The 15,616-nt window shown below is 44.2% G+C and overlaps 1 protein-coding gene across 1 annotated transcript in view; it reads left to right on the forward strand.

Moving 5' to 3' along the window:
• ACVR1C (activin A receptor type 1C) overlaps positions 1–15,616 on the forward strand; it is a 112,063-nt gene that overhangs the window by 36,960 nt on the left and 59,487 nt on the right. The window contains exon 2 of the mRNA XM_077447655.1: positions 7,631–7,855. Within this exon, the coding sequence (XP_077303781.1) occupies positions 7,631–7,855 (225 nt within the window). The remainder of the gene's footprint in view (positions 1–7,630; positions 7,856–15,616) is intronic.

Raw genomic sequence — 15,616 nt, forward strand, 5'->3', positions numbered from 1 at the left:
GCAGCACCATTGGCTCCCGCTGCTGTCAAAAAAAGTCAGTTAGCCAATGAGGAGAGGGGCGGGACTGAACCACCGCTCCATGTCTGAATGCTCGGCTGGGGTGCCCCCATAGCAAGCTGCTTGCTGTGGGGGTACTCGACATGAAAGAAGGGGTCAGGAGCTCAGGTGGGAGACCCGAGAAGAGGAGGATCTGGGCTGCTCTGTACAGAGCAGGTGAGTATAATGTGTTCGTTATTTTTAAAGAAAAAAAGAGACTTTAGCATCACTTTAATTCTTCATGGCATAGATTCAACAAGGTGTTGGAAACAAAATGATAGCATCACGCAATTGCTGCAGATTTGTTGGCTGCACATCCATGATGTAAATCTTCTGTTCAACCACAACCCAAAGGTGCTCTACCGGATTGAGATCTGGTGACTGTGGAGGCCATTGGAATACAGTGACCTCAAACCAGTGGTGGGATGATTTGAGCTTTGTGACATGGTGCATTATCCTGCTGGAAGGATTCACCAGAAGACGGGTACACTGTAGTCATAAAGGGATGGATATTTTCAGCAACAATACTCAGGTAGGCCATGGCGTTTAAATGATGCTCAATTGGTACTAAAGGGGCCCAAAGTTTGGCAAGAAAATATCCCCCAACCATTACACCACCACCAGCCTGAACCATGCTTTCATGTTGTTTGCGCCAAATTCTGACCCAGCCATCTCAATGTCACAGCTGAAATCGAGACTCATCAGACCAGGCAACGTTTTTCCAATCTGCTATTGTCCAATTTTGCTGAGCCTGTGCGAACTGTAGCCTCAGTTTACACTTCTTAGCTGACAGAAGTTCACCCAGTGTGGTCTTCTGCTGCTGTAGCTCATCTGCTTCAAGGTTCGATGTGCTGTGGGTTCAGAGGTGGTATTCTGCATACCTTGGTTGTAACAAGTGTTTTTTTTTTTTAGTTATTGTTACCTTTCTATCATCTCGAACCAGTCTGCCCATTCTCCTCTGACCTCTGACATCAACAAGACATTTTTCATCCACACACCTGCCGCTTACTGGATATTTTCTCTTTTTTGGACCATTCTCTGTAAACCCTATAGATGGCTGTGTGTGAAAATCCCAGTAGATTAGCTGTTTTTGTCACATTCAAAGTCACTTAAATCCCATTTCTTCCCCATTCTGATGCTTGTTTGAACTTCAGCCAGTTGGCTTCACCACGTCTAGATGCCTAAATGCATTAAAGAGGAAGTAAACCCTGATGGGTTTACTTCTTCTTTGTCTCCCTGCAAAGGTAAAGCATAGTGGGCTACTATGCATCACATAGTAGCCCATTATGTGTCACTTACCTGACACAGGAGCCAGTGATGTCACCACTGTCCCCTGTAGCATGAAGCGTCCATCTTCTTCCAGGTATCGCTGCTCTAGCCACTCACAGTGCCGAAGCAGCGATGACGTTACCCCCGCGCATGCACACGGGAGCCGCCACTAATGGCATATCGCCGTTAGCAGCGGCATGCTCAGTGCGAAAGCACATGGCTGTCTACGGCGCATGCGCTGTAGACAGTGGTGTCTGTCTTTTTGCAAATATCTCCTAAACTGTGTAGGTTTTTTTGAGATATTTCTTGGACCTACATGTAAGCCTTAATCTAGGCGTACCTGTAGGTCAAAGTGGTTTGTAAGGGTTTACAAACACTTTAAGATGCTGCCATGTGATTGGCTGATTAGCAATTTGTGTTACCAAGCAATTAAACAGGTGCACTTAATAAAGTGGCCGGTGAGTGTATATATACTGTATATATATATATATATATATATATATATATAGATATATATATCTATATATATATATATATATATATATATTTTTGTTGTTTTGTTTTATGTATCTACATCCAAAACTTTTCTTTTATAGTTTTGTAATACCTAAATCCAGTGTCAGAACTGTACTTGCCGTCAGTGTCCCGTTTTGGTGATATATCATCACTTCCTGTCTGTAGGGCAGCACAATAAGTGTGATAAAATCTCTTTAAAGTGATGGAATTTAGCCAAAAGGGAAGATACATATGACCAAAGATACAGTAAATAAAATATATATGGTCAAATTGATGTGGACACCCCTCCATATCATTGAGTGCAAGTCTATAAAGACATGGTTGGATGAGTTTGATGTTGAGGAACTGGAGTGACCTGCATGGAGCTCCAACCTCAAATCTTCTAACACTTCTGCTATGGAATAAAACGCCTATTGCAAGCCAGGTCTTCTCATCCAACATCATTACCTGACCTCACACGTGGTTAATTGGACACAAATTCCTACAGACACTCCAAAATCTTGTGAATGGTCTTCCTAGTGTGGAGGCTGTTGTAGCAGGGTAGTGTGGCATGCAAAACTAAATGTCACTATACTTACATTTGCATCAGCCATCTGACCAGTGCAAGGTCCTTCACTAATGCTGGCTTCTTTTGGGGTCTGGTCTTCAGATATTTTGATTGGCTGGCACAGGGTGATATCACTCCCATGCATGTGCAGGAGTGCAGTTATCCAGGCACGCAAACACTGATCCAGAATGTATGTGCAGCTCAGTGTATAACCTACAGAAGACTGTGAACCAGCAGGTAGGTTAATTTTACTGCTGAAGAGACATTGCATGTCTTTTCTGAAATCAAGACCCTGCCTTGTTTAAATTTTTTTTAATATCAGACTTTAGTTCCACTTTAAAGCGGAGCTAAACCCATTCATTCAACTGTTTGCCAAAACAGTTACATTCAAGGCATGCCGTAAATGATGACTGTCACAGTTGCTTGTGCTCTCAACTGAAATGTAAAGCCATCAAATGGCTAGTGTTAAACTTGATCACATGTGCAGCACCATTGCAATTGCAGATCAAACAGAGGCTAAGATGGCAACTTCCTTGGCTGTAAAGGGTAGGGCGGTTTAGTTCTGCTTTAATGTCCGTGGCTTTAAAGCTCATAAAGGTGTGACGTCAGGTATTCATCAACATTTGACCATATAGCTGCAGTGGGGAACCAACTCCATGTTAATGCCCATGGTCTTCAGATGTCCCCCAAGCTCATATAATGGTGATGATAATCAAGTCTCCTCCAGTAACCTTTGGTCATATAGTATAACTACATATAATGAATGTCAGGTTATTGGTTTAGACATATTCCAGCAATGTGTCCTTAAAGTGTTACTAAACCCACAACAGTAAAATCAGTTTGTATATGCAGCAAAGCATGCTTGTTATATTCACTGTGAAACCTAAGGGGTTAATCCTCTGCATTGAGTAAAAGGGCTGTTTGATCCTGTATGCACAGATCCTCCTTATTTTGCATTGTCCCCATAACATGCCAGGATAAGACAGAGTTACTGGAGTCAGGCTGCACATGCTCAGTGTGGTTTGTATTGCTAGAGATCTTTTTTACCCCAGAGAGTGCATGTGATCAGCACAGGGCCAATCAGCACTGTCCAGACAGAGGGTCAGAGGTCCTGCATCCTGATAAGACAGCTGGTGCAGAATGAAAACTCCTCCTACAAGCTTAACCAGGCACTGGTAGAAGTCAAAAGACTGATATATACTGCTGATGAGAAAAGGTATTTAGTAGTTTATATTTACTAAAATGATTGGATGTCTATGTATTGTGTGCTATGGGAGACCAGATATCGTAAATGCAGTGCCCTGGGTTTAGTAACACTTTAATAAAGCAATATACAGAGCAGTGATGATATATGGTGTTTAGTAACTCCGGGCAACCAAACAAAACACTTTTTACAGATCTGATGGCACGCTGCAATGTGATTTGTGTCTTTAGGCTGGAACACTTTGTAGATCTTGGCCATGTCTTGCAATCCATTAATAAATAGCCCAGTGACATTTCTGTAAAGGTGGTATAAAGCTTGCTTGTCATTGTATGAACATTTATTGTGATTTGGTTTACTCCCAATAATCCTTTTGTCTACTCCGAGTCTTCTGCTGTCTGTCTTCCTGAGGTGTAATAAAGCTGACAATATACATGTCTGGGGCCTGTCAGGATCATCTAGAAGTCTTATTACTGTGGCATAGACAGACAGACCCCATCTTCTGTTTTTTTTCAAGGGAAATTAGTGATTAGACAGCTAATAATGTGTAGCCAGGTGCTTGGCCAGAGACACGATTGAGGACACTGTGCTGCAGGAGGAGGAGTGCAGGAAGAGTGCAGGAGGAGTGTGCTCCCAATGGACTTTAGCTGAATGGGATAACACTACCTTATCTCCATCCACCAGAGGGGCTGAGGTTGTTCTCAGAGTTCAGGCAGAAGAACCCGAATGCATATTTGCCTTTCATAACTCTGAATTGCCTCTTCGCCAGTCAGGTGCACCGATCTGTTACCCGTCACCTGATTGACTGAAAGGACAGGCACTATCAGGAGGAGATGCACGGAGGACACAGGAGCTGCTGTATGACCCGCCACCAAGACAGGGTAAGTGCCGGGCAGATGGCGAGCGGGCAGGGGGGTCACATTGCCAATTTTGCTGGGCACATCGGCAGAATTTGATGGGGCACAGTGGCTGCGTTTGAAGGGGCACAGTAGCAGCATTTAATGGACACAATGGCAGCATTTGATGGGGCACAGTGGCTGCATTTGATATACACAGTGGCTGCATTTGATGGGCACCGTGGCTGTATTTGATATGCACAGTGGCTGCATTTGATGGGCACCGTGGCTGCATTTGATGGCACAGTGGCTGCGTTTTATGGGCACAGTGGCAGCATTTGACGGGGGGCACAGTGGTAGCATTTGATGGGGCAGTGGCTGCGTTTGATGGGCACAGTGGCTGCGTTTAATGGGCACAGTGAGGCTGCAATTGATGCCCCCCCCAAAAAAAAAAAAATTGAGCACCAGCCGCCACTGGTTCTTAACCCTGCAGGCTGTGTTTGTGTAGCATAATCACTGCACGGGCAGAGGGAGGGATATAAACTGCCTGCTGACAGCTCACATCCCATACAACAGGGTCACACCTGGAAGGAATCTGCAGCAGTTTTCCATATAGAAAACTGACACATTTCCTCTGTTAATTAGGTGCAGACCTGCTCTAGTTTCTTATTCACTCTGAAATATAAACTGCCACAGAAAGAGTTAAAACAGGTCGATCTGCTCTGTTAAAGCGGATCTTCACTGCATATGAGCAAAAAAACTCAATTTAATTCATTTTTAATATTTAAAGCAAACTGCCCCATTAATCCATGTCTGCATGATTTATTTTGTTGAGAAATTGCTTTAAAAAACACTCCCCCCTGCATTTCTATTCACGACCATCTTGAGTAAGGGCAAATGATTCATGTATCATCTACTTCCTGCAATCCATCGGCCCTTAGGCATGCACAGTGTGCTTAGCTGAGAAAAACCCTCCTCCTCTACTCCCCTCCTGAAGGCTCCTGGGATGTATGACATCATTTGCAAGAAACCAGGAAGTGACTGAAGAAATGTAAAAAAAAAAAAAATTGGCAGCCGGTCCATAAGGGGTGACCCCCCCCAAAGTTCCCAAAGTTAGTTTGCCAAAAAATAAAGCTACTTTAATATGTTGAAAACTGTTAGTCATATATATTCTTTTTTAAATAAATCGTGCATATGTGTCACATAATGTGTGTGAACTGTGTGGGGCGCCGGACTAATGGGTGTCTATTAGGTCCTTAAATGTGATGTAAGCATGTGATTTCAGGCTGAGGCTCTAATTGGCTTGATTCAGGTTGTTCTCTGGGTGCCCAAAACCCTCCCATGTTTGATTTTTATCAAATCAATGTTGGTCATTGTGTCACTTCCGGTTTCTTGTCCCGTGAAGACAATACTGCCGGCAGAAAGTGCTGGGCAAGGTAATGCGGAGGGGGCAGCTATGGATTGTATTGTCTGTGTGATCGCTGAGATATTAACTGCCCCCCCCCCCCTCTATACTGAATCTCTATATCTGTACAGTGAGGGAAAAAAGTATTTGATCCCCTGCTGATTTTGTACGTTTGACCACACTGACAAAAAAATGATCAGTCTATAATTTTAATGGTAGGTTTATTTTACCAGTGAGACAGAATAACAACAAAAAAATCCAGAAAAGTGCTTTTCAAAAAAGTTATATATTGATTTGCATTTTAATGAGTGAAATAAGTATTTGACCCCTTTGCAAAACATAACTTAGTACTTGCTGGTAAAACCCTTGTTGGCAATCACAGAGGCCAGACATTTCTTGTAGTTGGCCACCAGGTTTGTACACATCTCAGGAGGCATTTTGTCCCACTCCTCTTTGCAGATCCTCTCCAAGTCATTAAAGTTTTTAGGTCGATGTTTGGTAACTCAAACCTTTTGCTCCCTCCACATATTTTCTATGGGATTATAGTCTCGAGACTGGCTAGGCAACTCCAAGGACCTTAATGTGCTTCTTCTTGAACTCCTTTGTTGCCCTGGGCATGTGTTTTTAGTCATTGTTATGCTGGAATACTCATCCATGACTAATTTTCAATGCCCTGGCTGAGGGATTTGGGGGGTACATGGCCCCGTCCATCATTCCTTTGATGCAGTGAAGTTTTCCTGTCCTCTTAGCAGAAAAACATCCAAAAGCATAATATTTCCACCTCCATGTTTGATGGTGTTCTTGGGGTTATAGGCAGCATTCCTCTTCCTCCAAACATGGCGAGTTGAGTGGATTCCAAACAGCTAGATTTTGGTCTCCTCTGACCACAACACTTTCACCCAGTTCTCCTCTGAATCATTCAGATGTTCATTAGCAAACTTCAGACGGGCCTGTACATGTGCTTTCTTGAGCAGGGGGACCATGCGGGCGCTGCAGGATTTCAGCCCTTCATGGCGTAGTGTGTTATCAATTGTTTTCTTGGTGACTATGGTCCCATCTGCCTTGAGATCATTGACAAGATTCTCCTGTGTAGTTCTGGGCTGATTCTTCACCGTTCACATGATTGCATGATCACGATTGAAACTCCACAAGGTGAAATCTTGCACTGAGCCCCAGACCAAGGGAAATTGATAGTTATTTTGAGTTTCTTCTATTTGCGAATAATCTCACCAGCTGTTGTCACACTTTCACCAAGCTGCTTGGCGATGGTCTTGTAGCCCATTCCAGCCTTTTGCACGTCTACAATCTTGTCTTGGACATCCTTGACATCCTTGGACAGCTCTTTGGTCTTCTTTCGCTCATTAAAATGCAAATCAATTTAGAACTTTTTTGAAATGTGTTTTTCTGGATATTTTTGTTGTTATTTTGTCTCTCACTGTTCAAATAAACCTACCATTAAAATTAGACTAATCATTTCTTTGTCAGTGGGCAAAATCAGCAGGGGATCAAATACATTTTCCCCTCACTGTATGTATATGAGTGCAGACCTGGAGGGGTTTGTTTGCGCCCTCCCAAATTTTTTTAGCACCAGCTGCCACTGCTATCTATTAAGTAATGTTAGCAGCATGAGGATTAAAAATAATCAATGTTGATTGGGGGGAGTGAAGTTCCACTTTAATGTGGGGCACGCCACGCCTGACAGTTTCCTGCGCCATTATGATGGCATGGGAAGTTTAGTTAACTCCCCAGAATATGTTTGAGATTCGTATGACATCAGGGTGAATAATCTGTGTGCTTACACTTTCCTTTTTTTGTTCTAGGTCTGAAATGTGTGTGTCTGATGTGCGAAACCACCAACTACACCTGCCAGACAGAAGGGGCCTGCTGGACGTCAGTGATGCTCACCAATGGCAAGGAGGAAGTGATCAAGTCTTGTATCTCTCTTCTGGAACTGAAAGCTCAGGTGTACTGTCACAGCTCCAACAACATTACTAGGACGGAGTGCTGCCACTCTGACTTCTGTAATAACATTACACTCCGATTACCTCCAGGTATGTCAGCTCTGGTTCTCTATAGATTGTACAGGCTACACTATGATTGGTGGAGTGTTGGCACAATGTCAGTGTTCAGTAGGGTTGCATTGATACCACTTTTTTAAGACTGAGTACAAGTACCGATACTTTTTTCAAGTGCTCGCCGATATCGATACTTTTATTTAATGTCCTGTGACAGTGGCACTTTCACACTGAGCCGCGGGACGGCGTCGGCGGTAAAGCGGTGCTATCTTTAGCGCCGTTTTAGCAGCGCTATTCGGCTGCTAGCGGGGCTGTTTTAACCGGAAAGGAGTTAAATCTGCCCGCAAAACGCTGCAGGAGTGGCGTTTTGCTGGCGGTATCGCAGCGCTGCCCCACTGATTTCAATGGGGAGCAGAGGTGGAGGAGCGGTGAGTTCACCTCTCCTTCACCGCTCCAAAGAAGTTGCTGGCAGGACTTTTTGTGATGCCCTGCCAGTGCACCGCTCCAGTGTGAAAGCCCTCGGGCTTTCACACTGGAGTGAAAGGAGACGCTTTTTTCAGGCGCTATATAGGCGCTATTTTTAGTGCTGTGGCGCCTTAAAAACGCTGTCAGTGTGAAAGAGGTCTTAGATGAAGCACTGATGAGGCATGGACTGTGTCAGTAGGTTTTTTTTTTTTTTTTTTTTTTTACAATTTTATTTTTATATATTTATTTTTCTTAATTATTTTTTAGCTTTCTTTTTTTTGGGGGGGGGGGGGGAGTGGACGGTGTCAGTGTGTTTTTTTATTTTACTAAACTATTATAATATTACTATAAACTATTTTTACAATTTAGCCTTTTAAATATTTATTTATTACAATTCTTTATTTTTTATTATTATTATTTATTTTTATTTTGTTTAATCAGCCCTGTTGGGGGGTGCTTTGGTGAGATATCATGGTTCTTATCAGACCCCTGACATCTCCCTTTTGAGACAGAGAAAGGGACTAAGGACTAGAGATGGACGAACTTCCGACGGGACGTTTCACGAACGTGAACCGCGAATGCGGCCAAAAGTTTGCGAACTGCAAAGTTCATGGCGGGCCCCGTTGACTTCAATGGCAGGCGAACTTTAAAAACCTACAGGTCATATTTTCTGCCACAAAATACTTACTAGCTGTGCACACATAGTCCCACCACATGGCCACTGACATAACACCACATGGCCACTGAATAAAGTGAATCTGGGATCGACAACTACAAGCATTCTTTTTTTATCTGTGAAATTTTGACAATTCAGGACTCAGGAGAGCATGAAGGCAATGGAGGAGAGGAAAGGTTAGGGTAGGCTATGAAGAGGGTGCAGGAGATCATCACCAGCACTGTGATATAGAGCACTGACACCAGCACCGTGATATAGAGCACTGACACCAGCACAGTGATAGAGTGCACTGACACCAGCACAGTGATAGAGTGCACTGACACCAGCACCGTGATAGAGTGCACTGACACCACTGACACCTGCACCGTAATAGAGTGCACTGACACCAGCAGCGTGATATAGAGCACTGACACCAGCACCGTGATATAGAGCACTGACACCAGCACCGTGATATAGGGCACTGACACCAGCACCGTGATATAGGGCACTGACACCAGCACCATGATAGAGTGCACTGACACCAGCAGCGTGATATAGAGCACTGACACCCGCAGCGTGATATAGAGCACTGACACCAGCAGCGTGATATAGAGCACTGACACCAGCAGCGTGATATAGAGCACTGACACCAGCAGCGTGATATAGAGCACTGACACCAGAAGCGTGATATAGAGCACTGACACCAGCAGCATGATATAGAGTGTGCGGACACCATCACCGTGATATAGAGTGCACTGACACCAGCACCGTGATATAGAGTGCACTGACACCAGCACCGTGATATAGAGAGCACTGACACCAGCACCGTGAAATAGAACACTGACACCAGCACCTTGATAGAGTGCACTGACACCAGCACCATGATATAGAGCACTGACACCAGCAGTCAGTCTGCTGAGTGGCGGTTGTTGCTACATCCTCTTCCTGATCCAATGCCAAGAGTGGCTGCGAATTGGAAATGTCTTGATATGGATCAGAAAATAATTCCTGTGACTCAAGCGGAAGGTATATGGTGGTGGTGGTGTTGGTGGTAGTGTCTTTGGGGGTGCACACAGCAGAGAGTGAAGAAAAGGGTGCAGATCGAGAGGATGAGGAGGGTGCAGAAGAGTAAGGCTGAGTGAGCCACTCAACCAAGTCTGGTGCGTCCTTTGACGTAATCGCATGCACCTTCTGCAATTTGCCACTTTGGCTCAAGCCTGTTGCTCCTGCTCTACCACCCCTGCGGAAGGGCCTGCCTCTTCCTCTGCCTGTCATTTTTTAAATCACCCTGTGACAAAAGATTTGCAGACTGTCCCTCAGTCACTACACTGATAAAAGACTGCTGCAGAATAGGGCAGTAATCTGCAGCACAGCCCTGCACCAGCACCCTATATATTGTGCACCTATACCAGTCCTTACAAGGACCTTTGTGGACCTAGTAGCTAGTGATTTGCAGACTGTCCCTCAGTCCCAACACTGATAAAAGACAGCTGCAGAATCGGGCAGCAGTCAAGTATAATATTCTTTCTATATTTGGAAGAAAGTATATTATACGTGTACAACCCTATATACTGTTCACCTATACCAGTCCTTAAAAGGACCTTTGTGAACCTAATAGTAATAGCTAGTGATTAAACTGACTGTCCCTGCTCCACACAGCGTCCTGTCCCTACACTGACAAAAGACAGCTGCAGAATCAGTCAGCAGTGCACTCAGCAATCACCAGCACAGCAGTGCACCAGAACCCTATATACTGTACACATATACCAGTCCTTAAAAGGACCTTTGTGGACCTAATAGTAATAGCTAGCTAGTGATTAAACTGACTGTCCCTGCTGCACACAGCATCCTGTCCCTACACTGACAAAAGACAGGCTGCTGCAATCACCAGCACAGCAGTGCACTGAACCCTATATACTGTACTACACATATACCAGTCCTTAAAAGGACTTTTGTGGACCTAATAGCTAGCGATTTGTGTCACTACAGTCTCTCCCTGCTCCACACAGCATCTTGTCCCTAAACTGACATAAGACAGAATGTAAAATGGCCGCCAGATCAGGTCTATTTATAAGGTAGGGGGAATGTCCAATTGTCCATGTGCTGAAATGTCTCAATTGGCTGTCCTGTACCCCATGATGGATGTGTCATCATGGGTCAAAGTTCTTTCACACTGTAAACACATATGTCCGCCGGGCGAACAGCGGCAATAGTCCGCCGATCAGGTGAATCGCGAACACGCCAAATTCGCCGTGAATCGACCGCCGGGCGAACAGTTCGGCCATCCCTACTAAGGACAAAAATCCCCCAGTGCCTTTCTCTGCAGCCTCAGCTGCACTGAAGATGAATGGACAGGAGACAGCGGCTCCTCTCCATTCATAAACTGAAGCATCGTAAACACATGGGGGGGGGGGACTGGAGGAGGGCGTGGGAGAGTCGGGAATGATTGGTGCAGCGGTGGGGGGGGGGGGCGGTTGCAATCACCGATCTCTCCCTCTCCGCGGTTTTCAGCTGCTTTATTGAAATCTATACAGGAGAAGCGGCCGTCAGGCTTTAATGAAATCTATACACGGAGATCAGTGATTGTAACTCCCCCATCAGCACACTGATTGTCCCTGAGTGGACAGGCATTAGATCAGTCATTGGAGCATTTGCACAAGTACTCGGGCAATTGCTCAGTATCTGCACTGATATCGGTATCGGTGCAACCCTAGTGTTCAGTTCATACATTATAATGTGTAATAACTTATTTTAGTCTGACCATACACCACCTAAAGTTACTCTGATAGCTCTTTGGTCTTGCCCATGGATACACTCACATGTGCCCAGGTAAAACAGGCATGTTAGTAACAGTCAGGCTCATAGGCTTACTCCTCCTCACAGCACCTCCGTGTATCTCAACACTGGGGTGACGTCACTGGCTCCTTCCCCCAACGTGTTGCGTCACAGGTCACGTGACCTTTTCAAGGAAATAAAAAGCTGAGGCTGATTTGTGTCAGACATTTATGAACAAAGCAAGAAAAGCACTTTTCTGGATTTTTTTGTTATTATCTGTCTCACTGGTAAAATAAACCTACCATTAAAATTATAGACTGATCATTTCTTTGTCAGTGGGCAAAGGTACAAAATCAGCAGGGGATCAAATACTTTTTTCCCTCACGTTACAGATATAGTGATCCAGTATTGGGTGGGGGGGGGGGGGGGTGAGCGGTTAATATCGCAGCGATCACACATACAATACAATCCATAACTGCCATCTCTGCGTCATTTATGGATGCAGTTTAATATTCCTGCAGCTCAGACGTTTCGGAGGAGTATAATGTGGTATTGATAATAGGTGTGCTGGGTTAAATTTGGTGTAGGAGGGTTCAGATGCCGAAATGTCCTGCTCCCAGTGGGTCTGTGTGTAACAAAGGAAAAAACATGGGTTCCCAGTCCTCTCACTGACTCCTAGGCTTAGAGATCTGCTCTTGCGGGGGTGGGGCCCCTCAGTTCAAATATAATGTAGCAAGAGTACAGTGGTCTGTAGCAGTGAGCCTGGGTACACTTGGGTCTCCCAGGGACAATGCGAGAGGAAGCTGTGATGCAGGCAAGGCTGCTGGGTATCTCCTGCTCCCACTGGTGAATAGCCCTGAGCCCAAATGGAGACAAGGACACTTAGCCCTTGTACACACGGTCAGAGATTCCGACGGAATGTGTCCTATCGGACCGTTTTGTCGGATATTCCGACTGTGTGTGGTCTGCATCGGACTGTTTCCGTCGGAATATACGACAGACCAAGTTTTCCAACTTGCCGATAAAAGTTTCCGACAAAATGCTCCGATCGGACATACTCCGATCATGTGTAGCCTACTCCGACGGACAAAGTGCCACGCATGCTCAGATCAAATTCCTAGACCAAAGCTATTGGCTACTAGCCTGAACGTAGTCCCGTCTAACGAAATAACGTCATCACATTATGTACAATCAGATTTTCCGACAACTTAGTCCGACCGTGTGTATGCACCTCTGGACCTCTTCCGGAATTAATCCGTCAGAATTATTCCGACGGATTTGGTAGTTGGAATCTCAGACCGTGTGTACATGGGCTTAGATGCATTTGCCAGAACTTCTATGGCACCAAGAAAGCTGATTTTTCCAGGCAATTCTACTTATGTTCCCCCCTGGCTCCTCCTGTACACCATATAGGGATCTGTACTTCAGAAACCCAGTTGTTCCTTTACACATCTATTACTTTGGACTATACCTCCCAGGATTCCCAGCGTCTTGCATGGAAGTCTCTAGGTTTTCTTGGCTTTAGTTCTCCCCCTACTGATTGGAGAAGAATGGTGCAGCATAACTTCAGTATCTCATCAAAAGGGGGAGGAAGATAAAGGCAATATCTCTATTTCCGCACTGTGGTAATTCACCACCTGACTACACGTATATATGTGGCAACATGGCGCTTGAGCCTATCTGCTGCATATGTACGTCCATGCAACTTTGAGGCTCTGTGATGACTGCATGCTCCAAGCACACTAAGCTGTCACCGGCAGCTCCTGGTCACTGTTTGCGATCAGGAGACAGGGGGACAGGCTGGCGATCATATGACTGCTGTAAAAGCCAATCACAGCAATTAGATGATCAGGAAGCCACCTCATGACATTAACACCCAATTAAAGGGCAGCTAGGAGGCAGTGGCAAGGGGTTAAAAAACATCTTAACCAATTCAGCTCTTTGACCTACTATGTACGTCCAAAGAGTGAACATTTGATCACAAGCTGATTGTTCATACAGGCTTCATATGCATCATTTCCTAGTCAGTACAATCAGGAGACACCTAACCAAGCCGATCTGTGCTTGGTTAGATGGTGTGAAGGCCAGGGGAGACATTGGGGTCTATTAGACCCCTAATGTCTCCAAAAACAGTGCCTGTCACTTGCCCAATGCTATCACATAGCGTTTTTTGTAAAGCGGAGTTCCACCGTTTGTTTTTTTTAAAATGTCAGCAGCTACAAATATTGCAGCTGCTGACTTTGAAAATATGGACACTTACCTGACCAGGGCGCCCACGATGTCGGCACCCGAAGCCAATCCATCCCTCGGGTGTCGGGTGCTGCCGCTGCCATCCTCGGTAAAGGAATCAGGAAGTGAAGCCTTGCGGCTTCACTTCCTGGTTCCCTACTGCGCATGTGCAACTCAGGCTACGTTATCCCACTGATAATAAAAATACCCGTTGCCCCGCACACCTGCGCAAACGCAACCGCAAGCCCAGGGTGTGTACGTGTATGTAAACCACGGTTGCACCACACATGTGACATATCACTGCGAATGACAGAGTGAGATGAATAATTCTAGCACAAGAGCCCCTAGTTACCTCTAAACTGATGAGCTGTAATTATTATTATTATTATTATTATACAGGATTTATATAGCGTCAACAGTTTACGTAGCGCTTTAGAACTTGAGGTTAGACAGTAAAAATACAATACACATTAATACAGTAGGAATCAGAGGGCCCTGCTCCTTAGAGCTTACAATCTAAGAGGGAAGGTCAAGAGATACAAGAGGTAATAAATGTGGGTGATGTGCTGCTTGAGAAGATAAATGTACAGTTGTTAGGTGGGGGCTAGATAGGCTTCTCTGAAGAGATGCATTTTCAGGGATCATCTGAAAGTGGATAAAGTAGTAGAAAATCGGGGTAGAGCTTTCCAGAGGATGGAAGAGGCAATGGAGAAGTCCTGAAGGTGAGCATGGGATGAGGTGACAAGGGAGTTTGAGAGCAGGAGGTCTTGGGAGGAGTGAAGAGAACAAATAGGTTGGTATTTTGAGACTAGGTTAGAGATGTAGCTGAGGGCCAGATTGTGTAATGGCTTTTAAAGTGTCACCTATGGTAATTTTTGATCACCATAGTTTTTGGCGATATCGTGGACGCACGCAATTTTAAAACATGGAATGTTAGGTATCTATTTACTTGATGCAACCTCATCTTTTATATTTTAACCATAAATGGGTATCATATGGTGTGATTTTGTACTAAAACTAATTTTGTTATATTTTTTCCAGAAAATTAGCATTTAATAAACAGTTGCGCAAATATCACGTGAAAAAAAATGTGCAACTAACACCTTTTTATTTTAAAGGGCTACTGCTTTCAGAAAATATATGTTCTGGGGTTTTATGTAATTTTATTGCCAAAAAGTTGGATTTGTTACATGTATGCGACAAAGAAAAAAAAAAGTGCTCTGGAGCCAAACTGGTTAATTTTTACCCTGCCAATTCCTACCCTGTCAGTGGCGGAGCTATGATATAGTACCTTCAATTGATATAATACTTTATATACCTATGATGTAGTGCCTTCAATTGATATAATATGATATAGCTATGATATAGTGCCTTCAATTGATATAATATGATATACCTATGATATAGTGCCTTCAACTGATATAATATGATATACCTATGATATAGTGCCTTCAATTGATATAATATGATATACCTATGATATAGTGCCTTCAATTGATATAATATGATATACCTATGATATAGTGCCTTCAATTGATATAATACTTTATATACCTATGATGTAGTGCCTTCAACTGATATAATATGATATACCTATGATATAGTGCCTTCAACTGATATAATATGATATACCTATGATATAGTGCCTTCAATTGATATAATATGAT

Source organism: Lithobates pipiens, unplaced genomic scaffold, assembly GCF_037356315.1.
Source record: "Lithobates pipiens isolate NorthernLeopardFrog02 unplaced genomic scaffold, aLitPip1_a1.2 Scaffold_22, whole genome shotgun sequence".
In the NCBI taxonomy this organism is placed as follows: domain Eukaryota; kingdom Metazoa; phylum Chordata; class Amphibia; order Anura; family Ranidae; genus Lithobates; species Lithobates pipiens.